Below are 9,542 nucleotides of genomic sequence, written 5' to 3'. Positions count from 1 at the left end.
TTTTGTGTGGCTACCTCAGAAGTGAACTTGAGCCGTTCTGTTACACAGCTTCTTTCATCTTGATGCTAACAGTGAAAGTGACACTGTGCCACCCTGTGTCTGGTAGGAAAAAGTCACCTCATCTAACATATCTTTAGAATAGGGAAAGCTGGCAGGAATATAAAGAAAAATAATCAAAGATTGTGACAATAAACTGATTTTAATTAAAGACAAAACTTATTTATGAGTCAGTTTGCCGATTCCCCTCTATTTGGGAGCACAGGTTATTGTACTCCTCTGGAGTGACTGAGTACTGTGAAAGAACTTCTAGAAATTCTTCAAGTGGGCAGAGACCTGCTCTACATCCTTTCACCAGTTGTTCCTGTAAAGGCAAAGAGACAAAATCACAGGTGTCATGTATTGCCAAAGCCTTTTTTTGCTGATACTGATGTGTTCTGCAGCAGGGAAATACACTAGTTGAGGCAAAGACACAGAGAGGCAGAGGGTCAAAGTCTTTGCCTAAACTCACAGTAGATCAATAGCCAGCTCAACAGAAAAGATATCTTAGCTACCATGGATATGCTCTAGGTGTTTTACTCTGTTATCTAGCTCGGCGGCATGCTCAGAACTGGTCTTGTTTCACAGCTTTACATGCACGCATGGCAAAATCAAAACCCAAGATTTAGAATGTGGACTTCCCCTGGGATCTTACCTCTCCACAGTAAGACACGCGAACAAACCACTCTTCGGACTGCTGGTGCTGATACAATTCCAGGATCATATCCGCAGCATAAGGTGGCCACTTGTGATCAAAGGTGCCCAGTGCCACCAGGAGAGCAGTAAGGGTAATGTCATGAGAAGCATAGAGAATGAGCTTTCTGATTAAAAAAAAAAAAGGAAGGGGGTAGGGGGGAACCAAACATAAAATGTTAGCTGTATTCCTCTGTGGAGAGCCAGATACTCATGCTACAATAAGGCATCTGAGGCTCAGGGCGAGTGTCGTGATTACACAAACAGTGTGCTGCAAGTACAGTCTACCTCAGCAAAAGCAAATATGGCACTCATGCTTTTCCTAGCAGATAAGCATTTCTTTCTCTTTACCCACACATTCAACATCTTTCTGAACCAGCTTTTCACACTGACAGCAAGTCGGAATTTATAAAGATTAGAGGAAGAGATCTGTCCTGTACCTGGCCTTCTCAGCTGGAGATGAGGGATCTACTGCTTCTGTAATATTTTTCTGTAAGGTGTAGAAAAGACGACCAACATTCATCTGAAGAACTTCTCTATAAAAGAAGCAGAAATAAATCTACAAGGTTTTAAACTTTCAAATTAAATAATTTTAAATGAACACCTGTGAATCTCCTTTTCTTTTACAAATTGGTAACATGTATTCAGTGTAGCTAAGGTCCTCATGATTCATTACATGCAATTAAATTCATTAAATGCAATTCCTATGGTTACTTTTTATTTCAGCAGTTGCATAGTCACCACAGAGATTCTGATGTGATGGCAGACTGGGAGGGGAGAGGTGTTAACAAGCAGTCTCATGAGGTGTGGCCCACATAAATGGAAACCTAGAAAATCCTCTAAGTTCTCTATGCTATTTTGTTTCTGTAGTTGTGATTTTTGGATGCATAGTTTTAAGCTAGGAAAGATGACTGTAGTTGACTCCAAAACAGCAACCAAAGTGGCTGTGGTCCTTGGCCGGGAAGGGGAGGTCGGGGTTCAGGAAGGCAGTGGCTGTATTTCAAAATTAGGTTTTATCCCTGTATTAACAAAGAGGAGGTCTTTAAACAACTTCTAGTGTGAAGAAACTCCCTCTACCTAATGAACACATCAGTGGAAACGGAGGATGAGTGTGACTGTGACCCTCCCAGATGTTGTGGGAGTGGGGGAAATCAGTCTTTCAGTACCTGAGATCTTTAATACAAGTTAAAGAAAAGGTTAAGGGCAACTGCCCTAACGGAAAAAGCAGTCCTATACCACCACCTGAGAAGAGCTAGTAAATATGGTAGCTGCGAATGAATCTGCAAGGAAAATGTCAGCTAGGCTATCAACTCGGCCACCTTTCCAAACAGCTGTGGGGGAGGTAATTAGCTGCATGTAGCAGCAGATTCTTTTGCAAGTGGTTACATGTGTGCAGGGCCTGGCATCACCTTTTCCACTGGTATCAACACTTCGCAGCCCAGCTGTGCAGGTGCCATCCCTGTGATAAACTTCGCAGCTTGGAATTCTGATTGTAGTTGCGCATCTGCAAGGGCAGCCTTGCCTGTGCAGCCTCAATGCTGAGGCTGGAAGGGTCGCCTCTTCTGCCTTTGACACACGTTCAGCGAAACAACCGTGGCAACTGAGGCACTCACTGCCTGTGGCTTATTACTGTTCCTTGGAGACTACTCTCTCCACGACTGTCAGCAAAACAGGACGTAAGCCCACATCTTGGCTGCCTCAGCATGGACTCCCTTTTTCCTAGCTCACGTTCCTGACTCAAGGCATGGGATTTTACATTGAGATAGCTGAGGTACAAACCTCATGAGGGGGCAGTAGCCTCTGGTGGGGGAATGCAGTAGATCAGAAAGGACTTCTCTCTGCTGCAGTAAGCTGCTGTAGCTCATCCACCCTGGGTAAGCCTAAGACAACCCCTAAGGCTGGAGGCATGGGTACAGGCAATCACCTTGAATTGTCCTCCAGAAGGAAAAGCAGCGAGTCAACAGCTCGACGCTCAACTGTCTCCTGGAAGCTCTTCAGCACAGGGCAGCTTGGCAAATTGTGCACCTGGAAGGAAAAGATGCAGCATAACAACACGGTTTACCCCTTTCTGAACCCAGGCCCACAGAAAACAGCTGTTCATGTCACAGCATTTGTACTACAGTATTGTACTACAGTGTTCATGTGAAAAGTTCGAGGATAGTTTTAAACATATAGACTCGCTCCGTGTACACCAAAAGGATGGATGTTTGTTCTTGAGGACACATTTCTGTGTGAAGGGAGTGTAACGCCTTGAGCTATTCAACAAACAGCCGGGACTAATTATCATTAGCTCCGGCAAAAAAGAGGTACTAAGTGGGGTACAAATATGTCCAGTTCCCTTCCAGCAGCAGAAGAAATCTGTCTCGTGGGTAGTAAACTGGAACTGGGATTAAGATAACTCTGTTAGGTGGTGACTGCCAGAAAAGGGAAAGCACTTTGTAATGGGGTAAGCAAGGCCCAACTGCTCTCTTAGCTCTACTTCATTACACTTGAAAGAGATACTGCATTTCAAGGTAAGAACATAAGTACTGGAGATGTGTCTTCATCCATCCTAGAACAACGCTGACTCCACATCTTGCTTTTTAAAAAGGCCGTGCTATGGCCTCTATAAACTTTCTGTATTGCCTAGAAAGGTACTGGGGTACCCACTGGTATCAGTAGGTGTTGGCACTCTGTGGTTTCCTCCATATGCACGGTAAAGGGATGTTTCTTTCTGTGACAGCACCATGGAACTGCTAGGCTCACCTGCTCAGCAAAAATGTTATCAAGGAGGAGAAAAAAATCCACAGACTTCTCACCATCAATACCCATCTTCTCCTTAATTGTTTTCAAGTCATCAGAGATACCTGGCTGTTGCAGAGCATCCTTCAACTTATGCCTTCAGGGAATTAAGAAAACAAAACAAAAACTTTTCACACATCAGACTTTCTGTCTCTTGGATTTTGTGACCCCAGCCCAGTGGAGTTGTCTCACATCAGTGAGGGGTACAAGAGAGGCACCACAGGATACTGAGGGATTCCTGATGTTGGGAGTCCTAACCTGCAGGGCAGACAGCAGCTGTGTCTAGGTGTCAAGGATCAGAGCTGGCTATGTGCTCTCACAGAGGCAGGGGAAAAAATTAAGATGAGATGTGAACACCTCAGAGGTGGTTCCCGTAAGCAAGGGCTGTGTATCAGTTAACAGATCTGGTCATACTGGAACTGTACAAGTCTGTGTCCTCAGGCAGTAGCCTTTAACTGCCTCATGAGAGAAGAAAGGGTAGAAGCTTTGAACTGACTGGTGTATGGTGTGGGAAAAGGGAAACACCTAGATACTCACTTGTAGCTTAAATTTGCTTCTTGCTTTGTTAGAAGCCATTTGCCTCTTTACGCTGTTTTAAATTTTATTTTAGAAAGTTTAGCTGAGAATATCCGTGCTGGCCATGTACTTCAAGCAAAATATGTTACATAGGTTTTGTTTTCTCTGACCCTGATCTGTTGGGGAAGAGGTGGGAAAAGTCAAGTTTTGCTTTTTATTTTCTTAGGAACAGCTGTAGTTTCTGTTTGAAATCAAATGTGCTAGAAGTTGTGGCCCAGGTAGCCTGCAAGGTGAGGCAGTGCTTTTTACTGCAGTTTAAAAAAATCCCCCTTGAGGTGGTCACAAAACGCGCTCAGTTGGTAGAATGGAGGGAGGAAGCAGAAGAGCTTGCCGTTTACTCCCTTTTTGCACAGTTGATGTTACTAGAGGAGGCTCAATGTACTGCTTCTGTGGGCTGTCACCTTACCACTGTCAAGAACAACCCTTTGCGTGCAGAGTCAAGCATTATATAATGAGCTTTTGCAAGTGAATTCTGACAACTCTTGAATTTTGGACAAAAATATGCTAATGTATAATCCAACCAAACTGTAATACATTTTGCCCCTCTTGTTCAGTTTCCACCCCATGCCCAACCTGGCACAGGCATTTAGAGTGCTTGACTCCGCAAACATGAGTGTTCTTTCTATGTAGGATGTTCCTTATTTTGCTTCATTAGTCTTTGTTAAATGTGTCAAGGCTGAGTATATTTCAGTTTCTTCAAGGTATAAGTGTGACAGGAATGTTGTAATAAAACCCCCAAACCAGGAACTGAATATAAAAAGGAGGCCCAATGCATACACACTTGAGAGGCTTGTTAAGGGATGCAGATGACATTAATTCTGCCCTGCAGCAATGCCGCAGAATAGCTGTACATTAGCTAGTAATGAGCGTTTGCTAGACAGAGACTAAATTAAATTGGTCTTTCAAGAAAAAGTCTCTGTTTTTTTTTTCTCCTGGTGCCACTGCTTGGTGTATGACTCCGCTCACCGAGTATTTTATACAACTAGCTAACCATTCCCAAAGAACAGTAAGTGGCAGGGGAAGAATTTGGGAAACAGGAAGAAAACGTGCTGTTTTAAATTACTACTGCTGAAATGAAACAGCAGTGAAATCATACAGGGAGGCAGGGCTGGCAATTACCTGCTCAAGCGTTTCAGGCGCTGGCAGTTGTTGTAATTGGGGTAGAGGATGTCAGAGCTTGCTTCATCAGTGACAATGACAACAGGTCCTGTAGAAAGAGAAGGAAGCTGCTGTGATCACTAGTGCATCTGGATGTCTTTAGAGCGCTTTAATCACCCCCAGTGTCTTTGTCCTCCAGTCCACTGCTGTCAACTAGCAATTCCCCCTGAGCCATCACCTGCAACACAAGCCACTGTGCTTGTTTCTGTGCACACAGCATTTAATTCCACAGGGATGTCTGCTGCGCACCTTGTTAAGCTTTCAGTTGCGTGATCATTTCTTCTAGTGTTTGTATGTGACAAAAATTAGTTTCTGTGTCATGAGGTGTAAGGAGCTCTGCCAAATCACTTTTGCTATTTGTTCCTGGAACTGAATACAGAGGGAGCAGAAGCAAGATCTTCAAAACCCTGAGCGTATTTCTAGGACACGCAAGTAGTTCCCAGCTGTAGGATAGAGCTGAGAGTTACTTCAGATACAAAACTTGTAAAGGATCTTTGTAGTCCTATGGCCGAGATACTTGGGTTTCTCTGATAAACTTTTCAGATGCATGCCTCGTGAGCATTGGATCTGAAACTTTTTGCCTTCTTGATTTTGAAGCAGGTTAATGCTAACCTCCTCAGTAGGTTTGAAATTGCAGCATTCATGGCAACAGATCCAAGCTGAGCATCAGCAGAAAGCTACACAGAGAGAAGGAGCAAGTGACAAGTTGATAAAGAACACATAGAACCAGGAGAGTATGGGGAAGAGGGCCAGGAGTGAAGAACCGGGGAAGAAGTAACAACCAGGAGCCAGAGTGAGTTAGGATGTGCACGATATGTGCATCTAGGGAAGACTGAGAAAGGAAAGGCACTGGTCAGAAGCCTTCCCAACCTTCTTTCTGCTGTTGATACAGCCCAGCTAGCAGGCACCGCGTGGACTCCAGATTCCGGAAAATATTAGTGGAACGGATGCTGAAAGAGAGAAAGGAGTTTGTGAGGTAGCACTTTCTCCTTCACGTGGACGCAGCTGCAGCTGGGGAGGACTTGCTGGAACTGTGGGTTCTGCTTTCACTGTGGCTTTGGAAACTTGTGGTGGGATTCATCTGGCCTTGCTATATCTATCTTAAAAAATAGACATCTATATCGGAATTGCCCTTTAACTTCCCTTCAGAGACAGTGGAGATAACAAATTAGTACTTCTCTGGTGTGGTTTTTTTTAATCTCGTCCTCAGTCAGACACTCACAACATTACTAACGTGTATTTTGTCTCACTGAACTTTAGGTCTGTAATCTACAGTGAGTTAAACTGTGCTCCAGAAATACCTGTTTCTCGTCACTCACCATAAAGACACAGAATACTGTTGTCAATGGCTAAAAGTAGGGTGAGAGGAAACTGTCTCTGGTGTCCCTCTCAGGACTGCCGGGAAGTCGGATGCCTTGTGTCACAGGTGAGTTCTAGCACTGGGCATACCAGGCTAAGCAAAGATGAAGGCCCAGGGGCCAGCCAGTCTGCTGTACGGTGGAGACGTGTATGCTGGTCAGAAATCTTCCCTACCAGAGGGCTACTCATTAGGAAGGAGGAAGCAAGGGAAGGTCCAGAAGGGAAATGAGACTCACAAGACCTCAGCAGGCTTAAGCGTTGGTGAGAGAAAGTTGGCTTCTTCCACATAGCTTCTCCTCAGCCTTTTCCCCAGGGCAAACATCTGCTGCATCCCTACTCTTGTCAGCTGTCCTGCAATTGCACCGCCCTAAGTGTAAAGAAAAGGAAGGGTCTCCGGTGGAATATGGAGGTAAACAAGTCTACAGAGGGAACATGAAAACCACCATCAAAGACACAGCCTCACCTTGAATGTGGTCTTTTTGTATTGCTCCTCATAGGGCGAGGGAGGTTGAGGCCCTCCATTTAGGTCAGTCACCACGTAATCAAACTTAGTCTGAGCAGGTACATCTAAAAGACTGGAATGCCACTCCACCTGTTTAGAAACAAACAAACAAACAAACAAACAAACGTAGAGCTGTGCTTCAGTGGAAAATGAGGACTTTCAAGAGCGTTATTGTTATACGATACATGTTATTGTGTGCTGCCTTGCCAACAACGCAACAACAGAACTCATCTCTTTGCGGGGCACATACAGAAGCGACAGCAGTGCTGCAGCTTGGGAGAGGAATCTGTAGGAAACCGCTACTGTTACGCGCTGAAAAGCGGCTTTAGCAAACCACCAGGACTAGTACCTGCCAGCTCAAGAGGCTGCCTCGCCGGGGGGGCGGAGCCGCGGGGAAGACGGCTCCATCTCGCCTGTTGCGGGGCTCGGCGCCGGGCGTTAAAGAGCGCAGCAGCGATCCCCTGTGCAGCCCGGGGCGCCCGCCCCCGCGCCCTCACCCCTAGAGCCGCACCGGGGTCTGCTCCCTCTGCCAGCGCCGCCGCCGCGCTGCTGCCGCCGTTCCGCTCTGACTCCCCGATTCACAACGTTTTTCCCCAAATTTACTCCGGGAAAGGGGGGGAAAAAACCCCTCACCCAACCATTTACAGGCTGATGGAAGCAAGGCGGCAGCGGGCCCCGCGGGCAGCCGCCCCCCGCTCCGCAGCCCCGTCCCGTCCTCACCGGCGCTGCTCCCGGCAGGGGCCGCAGCGGGGTGCGCGCCCCGTGCCGGAACACCACCTGCACCAGCTTCAGCTCCAGGTCCCGCTGCCGCCCACCGTCGCCGTCCGGGGCGGGGGCGGGGGCGGCGCCGGCCGCCGCTGCCCTCCGCCGCCGCTGCGCCCACAGGGCCAGGCCGCCCAGGAGTCCCAGCCGCGTCCCCCAGCCCATGGCGGCAGCGCTCTCACTGCCGGCACCCAGCGGCGCGGGGGCCGACGGGAAGGGGAGTCCTCCCACCGGGGCCGATTAATGGCGGTGCCCCGGCGGTGGACTACAACTCCCAGCTGGCACTGCGGCGCGGAGTGGGCTGGCCGGGAAAGCCTGTCTGCGCGTGCGCGCCGGGCAGGGCGCTGCCCTCGGGGACGGGTGGGGCCCCCGGCAGCTCCGCCTCAGGGCTGCCCGGCCGCCGCGGGCTCCGGGGTGGTGGGGGGCTGACACTGCTTGCTCCGCCTCCTTCTGCTGCCGCTGCCGCCTCTGCCTCTTCTCTCTTTTTTATTTCGTTTTTCCGTGGGCAGATGGTCGGGGGGGCGCTCCCTGCGGGCCAATTCACCGGGTGCCTGTCTGCGGTTTCCCGGGAGGGAGAAGTCCGTACGGAATCATGGAATGGTTTGGGTTGGAAGGGGCCTTTAAAGATCATCTAGTTCCAACCCCCCTGCCATGGCCAGGGACACCTCCCACTAGACCAGGCTGCTCAAAGCCCCATCCAGCCTGGCCTGGAACACCTCCAGCGATGGAGCATCCACAGCTTCTCTGGGCAACCCGTTCCAGTGTCTCACCACCCTCATGGTGAAAAATTTCTTCCTTATATCTAATGTAAATCTAGCCTCCTTCATTTTAAAACCATTACCCCTTGTCCTATCACCACGCTCTCCAATAAAGGGTCCCTCCCCATCTCTCCTGTAGGCCCCCTTTAGGTACTGGAAGGATGCTATAAGGTTTCCCCAGAGCCTTCTCTTCTCCAGGCTGAACAACCCCAACTCTCTCAGCCTGTCCTCACAGGAGAGGTGCTCCAGCCCTCTCATCATCTTCATGGCCCTCTTCTGGACTCCCTCCACCAGGTCCATCTCCTTCTTATGTTGAGGGCCCCAGAGCTGGACACACTACTCCAGGTGGGGTCTCACCAGAGCAGAGGAGAGGGGCAGAATCACCTCCCTCGATCTGCTGGCCATGTTGCTTTTGATGCAGCCCAGGATGCGGTTGGCTTTCTGGGCTGTGAACAAACCTTCTGCGGTTTTATTTTCTTCCATCTTTTCCCTCTGAAAACACATTTGGCCACTGGAGTGGTGTGTTTAGGTGGAAGAGCCTGTGCTGGTGCTTGTCAGTGCATTGAATTTAGTAGAAAGGGAAGAGCCTGCGAGGAGGGAGAGGGTCCCTGAGTTCCTCCCCATCTGGCTGCTTGTGCCCACCTGTTAACAGCTGTTGATTAGGAAGGAAACTTTGGGGAGAGGAGAATGCTGTGTTCAACTCAACTCTTATGTGAGACAGTCACTCCTACGCAGCGCTTTGGTCTTTTAATCCACCTGTGTGGGTGTTGCATATGCAGCAGGAGAAGTTTCCCTCCCATTCATGTCTTAGTGGCAACATTTTGCTGACAGAGAGAACAGCTTCTTACCCCTGTAGCTTGTTTCTGTCCCCACCTGTACTCGGTCACCCCATTAACCTCACCAGCAAAGGTTTGCAG

At 48.5% G+C, this 9,542-nt stretch overlaps 1 protein-coding gene across 1 annotated transcript; it reads right to left on the bottom strand.

Annotated features, from left to right (window-relative positions):
- Window positions 1–180: 180 nt before the first annotated feature.
- On the bottom strand, window positions 181–8,056 carry ACP6 (acid phosphatase 6, lysophosphatidic). Its single transcript, XM_054206580.1, has 10 exons — window positions 7,826–8,056; window positions 7,067–7,195; window positions 6,840–6,970; window positions 6,115–6,194; window positions 5,206–5,293; window positions 3,475–3,607; window positions 2,654–2,754; window positions 1,170–1,265; window positions 692–857; window positions 181–361 (listed from the first exon to the last, which is right to left on the bottom strand). The coding sequence occupies exons 1-10, from the start codon at window positions 8,030–8,032 to the stop codon at window positions 221–223; spliced, it is 1,272 nt and encodes a 423-aa protein (XP_054062555.1). The 5' UTR covers window positions 8,033–8,056; the 3' UTR covers window positions 181–220.
- Window positions 8,057–9,542: the final 1,486 nt, after the last annotated feature.

This window comes from Rissa tridactyla, chromosome 1, assembly GCF_028500815.1.
Source record: "Rissa tridactyla isolate bRisTri1 chromosome 1, bRisTri1.patW.cur.20221130, whole genome shotgun sequence".
NCBI lineage: Eukaryota > Metazoa > Chordata > Aves > Charadriiformes > Laridae > Rissa > Rissa tridactyla.
Note: the sequence above shows the minus strand (reverse complement) of the source record. Positions and strands in the feature narration are given on the sequence as shown.

Bases quoted from the DNA above. Each gene is read 5' to 3' on its own strand.
- ACP6 (XM_054206580.1), bottom strand. From the start codon at position 8,032: ATGGGCTGGGGGACGCGGCTGGGACTCCTGGGCGGCCTGGCCCTGTGG. The intron at 7,196-7,825 runs GTGAGGACGGGA...GTTTCTAAACAG, and splicing joins CCCTGCCGGGAGCAGCGCCG to GTGGAGTGGCATTCCAGTCT. The intron at 858-1,169 runs GTACAGGACAGA...TTTTTTAATCAG, and splicing joins TCTCCAGCTGAGAAGGCCAG to AAAGCTCATTCTCTATGCTT.